This window comes from Lagenorhynchus albirostris, chromosome 5, assembly GCF_949774975.1.
Source record: "Lagenorhynchus albirostris chromosome 5, mLagAlb1.1, whole genome shotgun sequence".
In the NCBI taxonomy this organism is placed as follows: domain Eukaryota; kingdom Metazoa; phylum Chordata; class Mammalia; order Artiodactyla; family Delphinidae; genus Lagenorhynchus; species Lagenorhynchus albirostris.
Window position 1 is genome coordinate 143,764,363 of NC_083099.1, and position 17,059 is coordinate 143,781,421.

Below are 17,059 nucleotides of genomic sequence, written 5' to 3' on the forward strand. Positions count from 1 at the left end.
CAAGCCCTCTTTTGCCCATAAGGTGACATTCACAGGTTCTGGGATTTGGGACAGGAACATCTCTCTGGGGTCATTATTCAGATGACCACAGGGGGTCACAAGGGGCCTCTGTGGGCGGGATTACATACTTAGAGGCAGAATCTCAAGGTGTTATAAGGCGGCTTTGAGGGGCTCCGGGCCCCCCGGCGCCGGCTGCCTCGGGTAGAAGCAGCTGTTCCCAGCCCTGTCCCGTCAACCGCCGACACGAGTGCCCGTCTCTGTGGTCGGTTTGGGCCCAGGGCTTGGCCTCCCTGGAGGGTCTCATCTGTGCTCAGATGCTCCTGTCCCCACTGGCCCTCCGTGTTTTCTGGGGCTGCCATGACCTTGGTTTCATTACAGACCTTTAGCCCTTGGACAGGAGACCCGTGACATCACAGCCCAGTATTGTCCCCCTGCTAGCCTGGAGAGAAGGTCTTCATGAAGATGAAGATGTTTCTATCGGCCAGGGCTTTCTGTGTGTGTGTGGGTGTGGGTGTGGGTGTGGGTGTGTGTGTGGGTGTGGGTGTGTGTGTATGAGAGAGAGGGAGAGAGAGAGAGAGAGACAGGAAGAGAGACAGTTTATTCAAGGAATTGGCTCATGTAATTATGGAGGCCTGATAAACCCAAAACCTTCGGGGTGAGCTGGCCGGCTGGAGGCCCGGGAAGGGTCGTGCTCAGAGAGAATTCCTTCTCGCTCAGGGCAGATTAGGCCTTTGAAGGCTCGGGACTGTCTCAGTCCGACGCGGCCACTATAATGAAATTCCACACACTAGGCAGCTTGTAAACAACAGAAACGTCCTGCTCGAAGTTCTGGAGGCTGGAAGTGGCAGGTCAGGTACTGGCAGGGTCGGGTGAGGGCCCCTTGCACGGTCACACGCTTCTCGTGTGTCCACACGTCGGCAGGGGTGAGGGAGCTCGCTGGGGCCTCTTTTGTAAGGGCACTAATCCCAGTTTGGAGTCACCTCTCAAAGGCCCAACCTCCTAATACGATCACCTTGGAGCTTAGCTTAGGTTAGCATCAACCGATGAGTTCAGACACAGCACCCACCCGCACTGTGGAGGGTAACCTGCTTTACTCAAAGCCCACTGATTTAAGTATCAATGTAATCCAAAACGCCCTTCACAGAAACCTCTAGGATAATGTTTGAACAAATGTCTGGGCACCGTGGCCCAGCCAAGTCAACACATAAAATTAACCGTCACAGCTTCTATTCTATTTCAAGATACTTTTAAAACACCCCTCAGGGCTTCCCTGGTGGCGCAGTGGTTGAGAGTCCGCCTGCCGATGCAGGGGACACGGGTTCGTGCCCCGGTCCGGGAAGATCCCATGTGCCGCGGAGCGGCTGCGCCCGTGAGCCGTGGCCGCTGAGCCTGCGCGTCCGGAGCCTGTGCTCCGCAACGGGAGAGGCCACAGCAGTGAGAGGCCCGCGTACCACAAAAAAAAAAAAAAAAAAAAACCACCCTTCAGAAAGTCCAATTGTAGCCCCACCTTTCTTCCACAAACCACTGTCGGCACCAGCAGTGGTCCCAAGCTTCCCCAGGTCACAGTGTAACGCCCAGGACAAGCAGAATCTATGTGCCTGTCTGAGTCTGGGTCCCTTTGGGGAGTTTTCTGGTTAACCTGGAAAGGCCCCTTTGGGATTCATCACATGTGATTTGAAGCCGGCTCTGTCAATGCTCCAACGGTCCTGTCCTCACCAGAGCCCGGGGCAAACTGGGACCCCGCCTTCTGCAAGCAAGTCCGTCTGGGTTAAGGAGGACCAAAGGTTGCATGCTTCGCGAGTGGACCTGGCCTTGGCCTCCATGCCCTCTGTTCAGCCTGTCCTACTTGGCTGACCGAGTGGATATCTACACTTTGCAAAGTTTGGGATGTTTCCTGTGGCTCTAATCAGGGTGGGTGATTTTAACCATCAAGGTGCATGGCAGCCGTGACGGCATCGGCTGCGTGTACAGATGGCATGGGTGCAGCGCGCGGCTATAACCCTGTGTCCTGCTCGTCTTTCTACATACTTTCCTGTGTCCTACAGAATAAAATAAAGGCGGTGCTGATACACAGAAACACCAAAAGAGGACCCACAACGATCGTAATTAATATATTTTAACTTCCCAACTGGCATGAAGAAACATTTCCGGCAGCCCAGCGTGCACGGCCACGCCAGGGCCTCGCCCACCGCTAGACCCGAGGCTTCGCCCCCTCCCACCAAAGGTCATGGTGGGAGCGGGGCCCTGTCTCTCCAGACCCAAAGGGATGATGGGCCTGTAGCAATCTCGGGAAATCCAAAGTTAAGCAAATAAAATAATAATTTGAAAAGGAAAAAAGAAACAATGTAAGGAAAGTTGTCTTTGTTCTAGGAAAAGTCTCTCTCTTTTTTTTTTTTCACGGTATAATGACTCATTTATAAAGAGGAAGTGAGTTCTGTTGAAAAATACTTGAAATAGTCTCTCAGGGGGAGAAAACAGTTCTTCACCAGCGTGGCTGGGCCCTGGGTGGGGGGCTTTGCTCTCTGCCTGTCCCGAGCCAGCAGGGATAATTCCTCCTGGGGATCCAGAGCTGAATGCCTGCTGAGAAGGAGAGCGGGGGCTTGGTACCCGCCCAAGGGCTCCTGGGAGAAAGCTGGGGGGTGCCCGTCTCGCTAGGTTACCCGAGGTCTCTGAGAGAAAGACCCCACCTGCCTTCTGTGAGGTTTTCACCGCGTGGTGGGATGACAAGCATGTCGTGAGCAGTAGGGGACGATGGCTCCCACACCCCTCCTGGGGAGGGGCCTGGCACCCGAGACGGGTGCACAGAGGGTCCCCAGGGGCAGCCCACTGGCCCAGCTCAGCAGGCCTCACTTTCAGGGCGGAGAGGCCACCGCGGAGCAGACCCACAGAGAAGGGAGGGCGGGACTCGTGGGCAAGGCTGGTCAAGCGGTGTTCCCTGGCCCTTCCAAGGGTTCTGCTGCACCCGAGCTGAGCACGGCTGCCTGTGGGCCCCGGGCTGCCTGAGCCGGAGGGCCACGCAGCAGGGACCCCGCTCGTCACGTGATGCAACCCTGGGGACTCAAGTCTCGTGGACGTGGCGCCTGGCACCTCGCTGGACTCGGGGGACATTTCTCGGCTCAGTTTTTGCGGGGGGTGAAGGCCACGGACAAGGTGCCAGGAACACACAGCGCCCCTCTTGGTGCTCCCCCTGCCCACCTCCTTGGGGCAGCTCCACTGCCCACGGGAGGCCGGTGCTGTCTGAAGGCAGCTGCCCATCCTCCCAGCAAAACGGTCCCTCCTTCCAGCGAGGGGGTCTCCCTCACGACTGAGACAGTGTGAGCTGAAGGGAAGCACTTCCTGCGTTCCTGGGGCCCAGGCCCCGTCACCCACCTCCAGGGGAGAGAAGTGGGGAGACGCTGTGGAGGAGGTGGGGTGACCCTCAGGTCTGCCGGAGAGATAATGTTTCGGAGCCTGCTCCTCCTGGCTCCCCACGTCCCCGCCGCAGTCCTGGCTGGGCGCCGGGTGGGCGCCACAGCGTGAGCGGGCGACAGCTGGTACTGGGAGGTGGGGAGAAGCCCCCAGGCACTGCCGGGGGACCCATGACTTACCGTCCTGGAAGGTGCAGGCAACGTTGGTCCAACACAAGGACGAAGGCCGGATGCACGGGGCTTGGGGGAGGAGACGGCCTTCTCCTCAGGGCTCGGGGGGCTGTGTGTGGCGGGGACAGTGGAGGAGGGCAGGGTCCTGGCAGCAGAAAGGCTGCCTGAAGCGGCGGGGTGGCCGGACCAGGGCTGTGGGTGTGCAGGGCTGGCGAGGGGACGTGCGTGAGAATCGCCAGTCCTGAGAATGTTCCAGGAGCACCGAGGGCCGTGTGTGCGTGTGTGTGCCCGTGTGTGTGTGCATGAATGCGTGTGTGTGCACTTGTGTGTGTGCCCGTGTGTGTGTGCGTGTATGTGTGTGTGTGCAAGCCCAAGGCAGGCCTGTTTGAGGGGCTGAAAGAAGCTCAGTGTGGCCCAAACGCACACAGTGGGGCGCCCGTGAGGACGTGAGCTTGTGTGAGTGTGTGCTCTGTGTGTGACGAGTGCGAGCCTGTGAGACAGCAGGTGTGTGCTTGTGAGCGTGGGGCTGTGCAGGGTGAGGCACGTGCCTGGAGCCTGGGGAGTGGGGACCAGGACCGGGACATATGTGCCGCGTGGCTCCCATCCGGGGGTTCGTCCGGAGGTGAGACGCTCAGAGGCACCAGTGCAGAAGCGGGGAGAAGGTCCCCGAAGTGGAAAGGGGGCACCGCTGACCTTGAGCTTGTCCAGAACTTGTGGGGCGGCCCCTGACCTGGGCACAGAGGCTGCCCTGGGCACGGCTCTGTGTAGAAAACCCTCTGTTCTCTTGCACTCTCAGACTTGTTTCCCTGGTGAACCCGAAGCAGCCTGTGTCCCTCCGAGTTTCCAGGGACACAAATGCACAGGAAATACCTCTTCACGGCGGGGACGTTGCTCCACACGTGCACGGCGTTCCGGATGGTACAGCCACGGACGTCCTGGATGGTCACCGGCTCAGTCTGAGGGGTAAAAACGCCAACTATGAACTGGGAGACCCACAGTGGGCACGACACCGGAGCGCAGAACAGTGTCCTGGGCCTCCCAGACCGATTATGTCTCCCAGTCGACATTGCTTACATGTCACATCTTTTTCCTTATAAATCACCTTATAAGGAAAAAAGCCGAGATATTATTTTAGACCTTTTAACTGCTAGGTTATTTTCACTCCCACAGGTCACCTGGCCCAGGGACTCCCCGCCTGCTGCATGGCAGAGGTGGATTCCCGTGAAGGTCAAAGAAGTCCTTGCTCTTTGAGCCACGAGATATGTCATGTCAGGCAGATAAGAGGCTCTGCGGACAGACAGCAGTGTTTCCTCAAGGGCCGATGCTTCACGATGCCCACAGGAGCCAAGGGCGTGGCCGGATCCTGGGGCCGCAGTCTCCATAGAAAGCACCGGAAGGTCAGGGAAGGAGGGGCTGGGGGGGAGTCGTGGCAGGAGGGAGGTCATCCGGTCCCCGACACCCAACCAGGTGGCCTGAACTTTACCTCTCCGGACTTGGAGTGGTGGGGCGTGCAGAAAGGCCCACGTGGACCGTTCCCAAGTCTGACCATCCCTGGACACATCAGTCTCCTCCCGTGTCCAGACACCTGGCCGGGAGGAGAGCTCACACGTGGATGTACCATCGGGCGCAGGGCAGAAAGAGACGGTCCTGCATTGGGCACGTCTAGCTACTGCCTGCCATCGGCAGGCATGTGGTTCCACCGCAAGATGGGGGCAGTGACAGGACACGTGGGAAGGTCTCTTTTTTGCCTACTTCTGATCCGGGACCAATTCCAATCTACCCAATGTGCTCACAAAACGACCAAGAGTCAGCATCCTTGCTGTCCTCCGAGTCTGCGGACGGCTGGCGCCCAGGTTGGGAGCCTGTGCTTTTGGTCTGGACTCGCGGTTACTGTTCATAGATTGTTCAGTAAACAGGTCACCTTACATGCCTCATGACCGCTGATATGGGGTGACATGTCAGTATTTAAAAATTCCGGGCTTCCCAAAAAGGAGAAATAACCACGGATGCGGAAGAAAGTAGGAGAATCGTGAGGCCACTTTGCTCGACCCTATGAAAGTGATGTTTAAACTTTAATTAAATGGGTGACACTCCGGGAAAACATAACTTACCAAATTGATCTCAGGAAAGATTGAAAATCTTAACAGATGAGTTCCCACAGAAGAGTTGCTCCCATTTTAAAACAACGGCAACAACAACCAGTCCCGGCAATTGCACAGGAAAAGTCTGTCGAATTTTAAAATATTTTTATGAAGCAAACTTAACACGGACATCCCAACCCAATAAAAATAGCACAAAACAAGACAGCCTCACACACCCACCTGTCTCGTGCTTGTCAAAGCAACAAATCCTACGGGAAATGCAGTTCACTGGATTTCAGCAATCTGTCAGAACAGCCACACCCCGCGACCAAGTGGGTATTTTCCAGGAATGCAAAGACGGATCACTATTATGAAATCTATTCGTATATTATATCCTATTAATAGATCTAAAGAAGGAACTTAATTCTCTCCATAGACGTAAAAAAGAACATTTGACAGAATCCAACACTTATTCTTGATAGAATGGCTCAAAAAATAGAAATCAAGGGAAACTTCTGGAAATTTCCTTCACATAGTGAAATGTATCAACCTCAACCTCAAAGCCAGCATCAGCTTAGTAGAGAAACACTGGACACATGTACGTGCAACTCAGGACCCAGGCAGGCATGTCCCGTCACTACTGTGGTTCAACGTGAGACAAGAGGTACAAAATTAGAAAGAAAAAACTATCATGACCTGCAGATAATCTGCTCAGATACCCAGAGAGTCTAAGTGAACCAACTATAAACCACTTTCATCCACAAAGTCATCCAAGAAGGCAGCAGAAGCTAAATTAATGGAGAGACGAGATCAATAGTTTCTTGAATCAAACCAGTAAGAAAGATACAAAACCAGTAAGATACAAAATGGAAAATCCCAACTGCATAGGAGGGAAGAAGACAGGACATTTGGGAGCCAAGGCGAGGGAACGCAGAGAGCTGGGGACACCCCGTGGGCAGGTGAGGGGAGCGGCAGCTCGGCCGCCGGTGGGGTGGGGGTCTGCGCGGACACCCTCCCGGGGCAGTGGCAGCATCCCTGAAAACGGCACATGGACCCCGCGGTCTCACTTCCGGAATCCACCCCGCAGATGTCCCCACTCATGCCCCCTCCTCATAGCATTGTTTGTAAGAGCAAGAGATTGGAAACAGCCCAACTCTCTGTTCCCGGGAACGGGTTAAAGGCATTTTTCACATCCATACAAAATAAAACTGCAGAAAACAAAACACGTACGTCAAAACAAAGAGTGAGAAAGGTACTTTGCCAACAGAACGATTTCCAAGGTCACGGTTAAGTGAAAAAAGCCCGACGCAGGGAAGCGGGGCGGGCAGACGTGTAGGTTTGTGAAGACGTCCTGGAGGTGGGCAAGGACCCGGAGACAAGTGCAGTGGGGACAGCAGGGGTGGGGAAGCCAGGAGACTTTCACTGCGGGGACCCTGGGCCTGGCCTGGGGCTGCCCTGTGTGTGGGTCTGCTGGGAGGGACGGGCCAGGTCAGCCCTGGACAAACCGGTCACTGAGTCCAAAAGTGACAGCTCTAATGGTCAGGACTTGGGCCTGAGGACAGAAACAGCAAGGCTGTCGGTGCCCCAGGATGGGTGTGAGTGTGTGTGCGTGTAACTGACCGGTGCACTGCGCATTGCGGTGTGCGACTGCGATGCGTGTGCACGTGTGAGTGTGCGTGCGCCCAGGTGGGGTGGCGGGGAGGAGAAGGACGTAACCCGAGGTGGCGGGATCCTAAATCCAGGGCAGTGCAAAGGCACTGTTGGGACCTCAGTGGTGAGACGGCCCTCGTGGGCCCTGTGGACTCTGAAAACCCAGGCCTCGGGACCGGGACCTAAGCGGTGCCCCCCAGGGGTCCCAAGTGTCCCTCGGGGAGGCCGCCGCCCGCACCCACCTCCAGAAAGCGAGTGGCCACGACGCGGTCGTCCTGGGTCAGCACCAGGTTGTCCACGAACATCCAGAAGAAGGGCTGGGGGCTGCCTGGCCGTGGCCTCGCGTACCGCAGGATGCGGTGGAACTGGAACAGGTACCACGCTGGGGTGGGGAGCAATCGGGTGGGTCTGGGCTCTGCCTGGAGGGACCCGGGACGCAAGGGCGGGGCTCTGGTGGGGCGGGGCCGCCTGCTCCCGCAGCTGCAGCCTCCAGGGCACAGGTGCGGGAGGCTGGGCGTCGCCCCACAGGGACACACAGCCCTGCAGACAGGGTGGGAGGGGCGCCAGGCCGCCCTGGGGTGACGGACCCGCTCGCTGTCCTGGCTGCGGTGATGGCTCACAGGTACTCACTTCAAAACCCACCACGCTGTACTCACTGAATACGGACAATTGACCTATGTCTCTGATACCCCAATAACGCTGATTGTTTAAGAATGCAGACGGTTTGCAATTCCTGCCCTCCCTGAGGAGAGCTGGGGTGCGTAGGAGGGCGTGGCAGACAAGAGGCTCTGGAGTCTGAGCAGATGGCCAGGCCTCTTACCTGGGGGCTGGCTGCAGGTGTGGCCCAGCGGGGGCGTAGAGCCGTAGGCGAGGTCGAAGGGGCCCCATGCTTCCACCTGCAGGAGAGCACGCGGCTCAGGAGGGCAGGGAGCTCCCCCGGGGCCGGGCACCTTTCCTCTCTGACCGTGTGGTTCAGGCTGACCCTCATGGAAGGGGTCGGGGGGCGGTGAAACCCACCGGGTCAGACCCGCCCCTTGGTTCCGGGGGTGCAAGGAGCCCTGCTTTCTCTATCGTCTCAGGGAGGCCGGCCCTCAGCAGAGCCCTGGGAACCCGAGCGCGGTGATTCCTTTGTGCCGGGCGTGGCCCTTACAGACCCTCCAGGGAGAGTGACACGGGGCCCCCAAGGACTCATGCGGATTCTGTGTGTTGCTGGGAAATACAGGTGGAAGCCCTGATGGGTCACTGGGCAGCAGGTAGCCTTCCCTGGCGAGCGTAAGCCGCCCCTGCTGCACCTCCCCCGCCCCCCAGCCCCGTCCAGGCCCCTACAATCCCCCCTGAGCTGAGACGCTGAGGATTCCCTTCCCCCATCAGGGGCCCAGGTGACAGAGGGACCCAGTTAGAGACTCTAGCCCGTGTCACTCTTCTTGAAAAACAATTGAAAGACCCAAATACTGGATCTCTGACTGTCTGACAGCAGCCCGTCCAGAGCAGACGCGGCTTCCCTGGACCCTCTTCAAGTCACTTAACAGAAGCCGACACCCGACGTTAGCCCCCGGCCTCACGTGCCCCCGGCCTCACGTGCCCCCGGCCTCACGTGCCTTGTTGCAGTCAGCTCTGACCCTGACCCAGGCGCGCTCCTGGTGGCTTCAGCTCCAGGGAAGCCTGCTGACCAGCGCAAGTACAGCAGGGGGTCTGGACAGGGAAGGGGCAAGGGGGCTAGAGGAGGTGAGCGTGGGCTGGGGGCCCGGGACCCGCATCCCAACACTCTACACGAAGGTGGCTGCTGAAATGACCCCAGGAAATGTTGTGAAGGAAGCAAGGTCTCAGAGGGAACGCCCCGCTGTCCCCGGGAACCCGCCAGTGTGCACGTGAAATCCCCCGAAACCCGCGGCCAGGTGTGGCTGTGCAGACGTGGAAGCCGGACACGCCCACCTCTAGGGTGGGCTGCACGGTGGGAAAGTCCGTTTTACAGGCCTCGTGAAAAAGGAGTGAAGCCAGGGCTGGTCGTTGGGGAACCGGGTGATGACGGCACACGTGAGCCACTGTCACCCCTGAGACGCGAAAGCTCATTGCGGGAGGGGGTGTCTAGACCCTTGGCCGCGCAGCGAGAGCCCCCCCATGTCTGATCTGTTCCTGCAGCTCTGCTACTTGGGGAGGGCTCGTGTCACTCTCCAGTCCCGCCTTGACCGTCCTGCCCTGGCAGGGAGGACCCCGCCCTGGGGGGCCTGGGACGAGTGTGCGGGTGGGCGCAGGCTCCAGAAATGCTTCCTGGTGGGACGTCCGAAGGGGCCGGAGGGGCAAGAAGAGAGCTGTCCTGGGCTTCGGGGCAGGGCAGACCCCAGGGGGATGGAGGAGGGGGGCGTCTCCAGTCTCAGCCAGGGAGGAGGGCTGGCCCCTGGGACACGGCCCCCCGGCCAGACGGGGAGCAGAGCTGAGAGGCCCTGCCGGCACCCGGGGGGTGAACTGGGTCCCCCCACATTGGCTGCTTCCTTGTTGCCACCTTCTGTGGCCAGTGTTCCGGCCCCTCTGACCCCGTGCCCGTGGTTGTCGGGCTCTGGGGATGACGGGCTTTAATTCTCCTGTGAGAGGCTGTGTGGGCGAGCGGGTGACGGACCAGATCTTCCTTCCCTGAGGCCACAGAGGTGGCGTCCCAGCCCTTTCCCATCCGCGGCGGGTCGCGGCCCAGCTGCTGAGTCATTTTTAGGCCCTTCCTCCAAGGCCGCCGTCCAGGACAGCAGGAAATAGCCTTCGAGGGAGCCAGACGTTTCATGACAGCGCTCGGAGAGTGTTTTCGAACAATCCGTGGTGGTTGTGTTCAAGACTCAGCACTTTATTTTAGGAGGGGGGGATCCCCTCCCTAGGCGGCACCGTCACAGGTGGTGGGATAGGCCCCTTGGGTTTCAACAAACCGGGCGGGAGCTTTGGCCAACGGTTCTCCTCTGGGCGGTGGGCAGCGGGGGGCTACGGACATGCCTTTCTCAGCTCTCCCGCCGTGGGGGGCCGACACCCCCCCAGGTGGGCCCTGCTGGGGACAGAGCATCCGGGCTGCACCTCCCCCACCCCGTCCAGTCCCCCTCTCCCGACGCACCCCCCCCCCCCCCCCCGGTCTGCTCTCACCCCTTGGTGCCTGGAGGAGCACAGCAGTACTTACGTCCCTCCTCACTACGTTGGTGACATCATCCAAATGCTTCAGTTTCCCCGGCTCAGAACCATGTTCCAAAAAGCCCAAACTCATCAGCTCTGGGTGGGGAGCAAAGGGGACACACAGGGCCGACGCTGGTTTTTGACCCCATGTGGAACTAAAGGGCTGCCGTTAGCAAGCAGACTTTATCTTTTCAACCGCATGACGGGGGGAGCCAGCAAACTCCACTGAGAACTGATTTCAGAAAGTCAAGCAATTTGTTGCAAAGCCAAGCCCTCCTGGCTGCAGCGCCACTCTCTGGGTTAGGAATCCACTGGGTGGTGGCCGTCCACGCTGATGTCACCTGGTCAGGCTGTGTGACACGGCTGGGTTGCAGGGGGAGTCTGCAGCCTGGGCATGGGACAGCTAGCCCAGAAAGAATCTTAACAAATTGAACTAAGGATGCATCGTCCGGGCAGGGACTTGAAGGCTGGGTGGCCACGGGCTTCCTTCAGGGGAAACCTGTGCCCACTCTGTGCGTCTCAGCCCCCGGGTCCCTGACACGGGTGTGCATGAGGCCGCTGTGACCGCACTACACAAGACACGGGGCGTAGCGCCAGAAGTGGGATGGACGCCCCCCCCCCCATTCCATTTGGCCAGAGACAGGGAGTATTTTCACGGATTCTTCTTACAACTGCCGGGCCCAGGAGAACCCATAGGATTTCCAAAGGCACCAGCAGGTGGGGTCTGCTCAGGGTACAGAGGGGCAGGACACCCAGGAAGGCTGCAATGCAGCACGTGACCAGCCTGCGCAACCTGGGAGATTCGGGTAGAGAGGGAGGGTGCAGGGAGCCCTGCGAGGGGTGGGGCAGCCCTATACGGCGGCCAGGTATGTGGAGGTGTCTGAGGTTTGGTGGCCGTGGGCAGGGCTGTCCTAGGCAGAGAGCCTGGGCCCCATGGCCCTCACTACAGCGTTTCACACCCACCGTCTTGCTGCGTGAACTTTCTTTCCAAGGCGTCCCTGCTGAAGGAAGGAGCCCCAGGTGCTCCTCAACCCTCCCCTCCTGAAAATGACCCTCACGTCCCCAGCCTCAAACATGTAGCAAGTGCATCATAGGGGACATTTCGACCCCGCCCACTGCCCACTCCCCCGGTCCCCCATGGGTCTCGCTCCAGGCAGACCCATCTTCCATTGTCAGTCCTCAGACATCACTGCACCCACCTTTCTTGATGTCCCCAAAAAGGGACAGCACCCGGATGGGCTCTCTCTTCCACACGGGCACAGTTTTGTACATCTCAAGGGGACTCTCCTATTTATTTTTTTTAAAAAAAAGGATGTTCTGATGACTGCTTGGTTGTACAGCCCATGAGTGACAAGAAAAATTCTTTCTGGCTCTGCAGAGGCTTTTCCCCTGATGAATGAGGACACACCTGCCGAGGCGGCTGGCCCCACCCTGACTGCACTGACCCCCAGGCCTCCGTGAGACCCCACCCATCGCCCAGGACGAGGGCTTCTGTCCTCCACACCAAGCCCCCAGCCTGGGCCATCTCTAGCAAAGGAAAGGCAGGTGCGAGGGCATTTTCCTGACTGTGAAGGAAGATAATTCTATCCCGAGAGAAACCACTTCCCTTGTATTTCTTGGGAAGAGTCTCAAACCTGGGGGATTCTGAATGCCCACGGCCATGGGATTCACCCAACCCCTCTCCGTCCCCTCTGTGGGCTCTGAACGTGGGCCTCAAGCCACACAGCACCCCTGAAGGCTACCAATGTCAGGCATCTCCCAGGCCAGGCCTGAGCCAGCCCCTGAGTCCTGCCATGAAGGAGCCAGGAAGGCCTAGGGTAACACCCGACCACCCCGCAGGGCACCCGGCAGCAGAGACCCGATGGATCTATTTATGAAACAAGCACCCCAGCGCCACCTGACCCCCAGGAGGTTGCACTTGGGAGTGCCTGGCCTCCCATGAACTGTGGATGGGATTCCAGGCCTAGGCAGGGGCACTGCCTGGGGGCGGGGGAGGGGGGTCCCAGGAGACCCTGAGCCCCAGGGGGAAGGGCCTGCCCAGGGCTGGAGCAGGTGGGCACCCAACGCAGGCAGCGAGTGAAGCGGCGGGCGAGTGTGAGGGAGGGCAGGCTGCCCGGAGGAGGAGGCGTGGGCAGGTGGGAAGGGAGGGACCCTTGCGGACACACGTCCTGGTCCCCCGCGGCAGCCGCAGGAGCAGTGCCTCCTTCCCGCTGTGCTCCGGCTCTAGTGGCAGTAATACCAGCTGTGGGCATCAACCCCTTCTCCCTTCAGTGAGAAACTCGTCCTGCAGTCTGCCAGCACGGGGCCTTTCCGCACCGAGAGGGAGCGCTTCTGCCGCTCACCGGACCGCGAGGAGGCTCTACGGGGAGTGCAGGCACCTCGCTCCGAAAAGCACCATAAAGGCACCTGCTCCCATCTGGTTTCAGGGAGCGCTGGGTGGTGGGGCTGCCGTGCCCCCATGGTGGCCCAGCAACGCCGTGTGTGGCGACTCTCCGGAACCAGCCTGGCCACGCGCCACAGGGGAGAGAGCCCGAGGCCCCAGGCCGCCACGGTGAGCACCCAGCCCTCCCCATCACGTGGCCACCCTCTCTCTGTGCGTCTCTGTCCCCTTCCTTCCTGTTAGATGACACCAATCATTGCATTTCATGTCACCCTAATCCAGGATGACCTCACCTTAAGATTCTTAACTAAATTACGTCTGCAGAGACCCCATTTCCAAAATAGGCCATGTTCACAGGTAACAGGGGTTAGGACGTGGATGTGTCTTTGGGGGACAGAGCTCAACCCACCATGATGAGCCCAAACTCCTGCCTAGCTCCCGGATCCCGACCTTGATCCTGGAGGGGACCCACTCTATGCCAGCTGTCCGGGCTGGACCAGGAGAGCCTGCCCGGGCGTTTGCTCCCACTTGCTGGACCTAGAGGCACACCTCTGCTGGGCCCCTCTCCTACGTCCTACAAATGCCTCATTCCCAGGCTCGGAAGAAACAAAACTGCCATGAGAAAGTGATTTGTAGAGGGACTTCCCTGGTGGCACAGCGGTTAGGAATCCGCCTGCCAATGCAGGGAGCACGGGTTCGAGCCCCGGTCTGGGAAGATCCCACGTGCTGCAGAGCAAATAAGCCCGTGCGCCACAACTACTGAGCCTGTGCTCTAGAGCCCGCGAGCCACAACTACTGAGCCCATGTGCCACAACTACTGAAGCCCGCGCGCCTAGAGCCCGTGCTCCACCACAATGAGAAGCCCACGCACCGCAACGAAGACCCAACACAGCCAAAAATCAATAAATTAATTAAAAAAAAAGAAAAAAGTTTAAAAAAGTAAAGTGACTTGTAGAAGACAGAGCATCTAGCAGACAAAGAGGGGATGAGAAAAGTGCATTTGCTTAATGCCCTTAACATCGTTGTGTAAGAGGGAGCAGACGGGCACTTTGCAGCCCATCACCAGAGGAAAGGAACCAAGTTAGGGCCGCAGAGCACCCGCACCCGCCGTGTCCTCACCGCCTCCCGGTCGCAGAAGGCCTTCAGCCACCCCCGCCACGTCTTCCTCCTCTGCAGCAGCCCACTGCGGGGGAAGGGCAGGCACAGGAAGCAGACCCAGTTACTCATGGCCTGCACTTTCCCCGAGGTCCCGGGGCCCACCAGGCTGTCGATGCACTCGAAACAGTAGCACCTGGAGTCAAACAGAGAACCACAGCGACAGGCCTGCCACTGCCTTGGCCGCCAGGTGAAACCCCGGTGGTCCCGCAGGCAGAGGCGAGCCTGCCCCTTGCTCCGGAGTGAGGGGTGGAGGCCACACGCGGGCTCAGGGGAGAAGACGGAGCTGGCAGGGGCGGGAGGCGGGGCTGCAGCCCGGGGAAGGGGGACGGGTCCCTCTTGGGGACCCAGAGCGCCGGGAACCCAGCCATCTGCAGAGGACAGCAGGGGGTCTGTGGGTAGTGACAGATTTCACAGACTCCCCTAAGCCAGCTGGCTCCCTCCTCCAAACTCCAGATCCTGAGAAACCAGGCAAGATCTCTGCAGGAGCGCCCACTGCGGGGGCGGGGCGGGGCTGCAGACTTGGGGCGACGCCGCAGTAAATACCGGGACGCCCGGAACGACTGAGGGGAGGGGACCACGGGTAACGCTCGGGCTGTTATGTAGCAGGGAATGACTACGCCTCGCCTGACCCCAGCCGCGTGGGTTTCCTGTCGCTGCCCTGCTTAACCACGGAGGGAGCAGCTATGTCTTGGTGATAAAAACAGAAAGAAAAATCACAAGCACAGATCTTCCGACACACCCTTCCCCTAGGTCACGGCTATTCACCAAATGAAACGTTTGAGCTGGAAATGGAAAGCTCTGGAGAAAGTCATACTTTCGGGAGGTGAACCCCTTTGGACTCTGGGATGCGGAGCTGAGAAGAATGGGAGTTTCCCAGGCTTGTGGGCAGCGGTCCTTCACCCCTTGCCCGGACCCCCGGGCCCCTGGCCTCACCGCGTGCAGTCGGGGCTCTCGCAGATGAGCAGCGTCTCTCCCGCACAGCATATGGAGCAGTAGGACAGGTACCCGTCCTCGTCGTACAAGAAGAGGCACTCCAGGAACTTGTCCTTGGCGAGGGCAAAGCCAGGCTGCCTCCTCTGTTCCAAGGCCTCCACAAAGCCGCCCCATGCCTCCCTGCTTACCTTGCACGGAGTGCACATCCCTCCCTCAAACAGAGGGTGCTGCGTGTGCACCTGGAAACTTCCGCAGCAGATACACATGTCTGAGGCGAAAACCCACAGGGCAACGTGTCACAATGCCGTCAGGCACAGCAACAGACTCAGGAACGAGTTTAACAATAACAAACAAAGGGCAAGACCTGTACACTGAAAACCACAAACTAGTCCTCAAAGAAATTAATGATCAAACAGATGGGAGGGCATCCCATGTTCCATAGATCAGAAGACTAAACAGTGTTAAAATGGAGCGCCTCCCCAAATCTGGTTTTGAGAAACCAGATCCTTCTCAAAATCCCAGCTGGCCTTTTCCTTTCTTTCTTTCCTTTTTTTTAGAAATTGCTAAGATGATCCTAAAATTCATATGTAAATGCAGGGGATCCAGAATGGGCAAACCCAAAGAGAAAGAAAGTGGATTCGTGGTTGCCTAGGGTTGAAAGAGGGGAGGCAGAGGGATGAGGAATGAGGACGGACTGTTGATGGGTACCAGTTTCTTTTGCGGATGACGAAAATGCCCTAAAGTTAGACTGTAGTGATGGGTACACATATCTGTGATTACGCTAAAAGACACTGAAGTGTACGCTTCAAATGAAGTGTCAGGGTCCTTGGGGCAGGTGGAGGGGATACGAGCTGGGCACCAGCGGCATACACTGCCCTCTTCCACGGACGGACAATGAGTGAGGCTGCAAGTCTTTCCTCAGCTTGCTGACGTCCCTTCACCTGGGCAGGTGTGCGATGCTCACCTTCTATGTCTCGCTGGTTAACCTTGACTTCATATGCAATAAGATCTGGAAAAGAAAATAAGTAGCCCCTTCCTCTGCCTGTCTCCTAATTTAGACACCTCAAGAGATGAGCCTCACAAGTCCTTGGTGAAGGACTTCTGACGTCACAGGAACCAGAAGATCAGCCCCCCCCCCGCCCTGTCCCCTCCGCCTTTCATGGTGACATGTTAAACATCTGAGCTGGTGGGGGGGGGGTGGGGAAGGCTTTGAGTGGGGCCCTTCTCCTGAGTGACGTGGGAGTATTCCAGAAGCCGGGAACCCTAGACTCTGCCCAGGCCTGGGGTCAGCACCCCAAGTGATGGAGGCAGTACCTGAATGAGCCCTCACCTCTGCGGAGCCGGGGTGACGGTGGGGATGACTGCTCACTGGAGCACGGGATGATGTCCGTGCTGTGCTCTGCTTCCGGGTCCAGGACTGCAGCAGTGGCCGTGGGGACACCAAACCAGGAGACAGGACGCGCACCAGACAGGGAGAAAGTGTCCCATCAGCCTCCGTCTTGGAGCCCCAGACCCCCAGCACGGGGACTGAGCAGACCACCCAGCCCGGCCCCTACCCACCTCCCACCATGACACTCACCCCTCTTGACCCCCAGGGTCAAGGGGCAGGAAGACCAGTGGGGAGTGCCAACCTCGAGAGGGGGCTCGGTGGGCGCAGCAGGTGGGCCGCTTCTCCCCACAAATGGGAGGGCAGGGGACCTCGAAGGACCCAGGGTCCACCACGGCCCCTCCCTCCTTCTGTGTCCTCCCTAGCTGTGCACCCCTCAGCCACCCCCATGCTCCTGCCGCCCCACTGTCCCCCAGACCCCAGCCTGTGGTCTCTCCCACCCGACCCTCAAAGGCAAGGGGTCTATGGAGAAGGAGAAAGGGCCTCACTGATTTCACAGGGCTGGGGACATGGCTCCCCTTCCAGCAGCGGGGCTGGGTCAGGGTCCGAGCCATCCAGGGTTTCCAGGCTCAGGGTTCCCGGGGAGGAGAGGGCCATGGAACCTGGGAAGGGGCCTTCCAGAAACCAGCAGGAACCGGGGGTGCTGGGCCCGCTGGGCGAAGGGGGTGCGAAGGGTGACGTGACGTGCGGGGGCGGGGGAGTGGGGAGGGGCGGGAGAGCCCTCAGTGCCACTGGGTGTTGGCTGGAA

The 17,059-nt window shown here is 58.9% G+C and overlaps 1 protein-coding gene across 1 annotated transcript; it reads right to left on the reverse strand.

Annotated features, from left to right (window-relative positions):
- Nucleotides 1-2,159: 2,159 nt before the first annotated feature.
- On the reverse strand, nucleotides 2,160-16,908 carry DNMT3L (DNA methyltransferase 3 like). Its single transcript, XM_060149093.1, has 13 exons — nucleotides 16,800-16,908; nucleotides 16,255-16,341; nucleotides 15,889-15,933; nucleotides 15,113-15,192; nucleotides 14,925-15,037; nucleotides 13,953-14,124; nucleotides 11,653-11,740; nucleotides 10,461-10,549; nucleotides 8,130-8,205; nucleotides 7,552-7,691; nucleotides 4,449-4,534; nucleotides 4,272-4,277; nucleotides 2,160-2,577 (listed from the first exon to the last, which is right to left on the reverse strand). The coding sequence occupies exons 1-13, from the start codon at nucleotides 16,906-16,908 to the stop codon at nucleotides 2,415-2,417; spliced, it is 1,254 nt and encodes a 417-aa protein (XP_060005076.1). The 3' UTR covers nucleotides 2,160-2,414.
- Nucleotides 16,909-17,059: the final 151 nt, after the last annotated feature.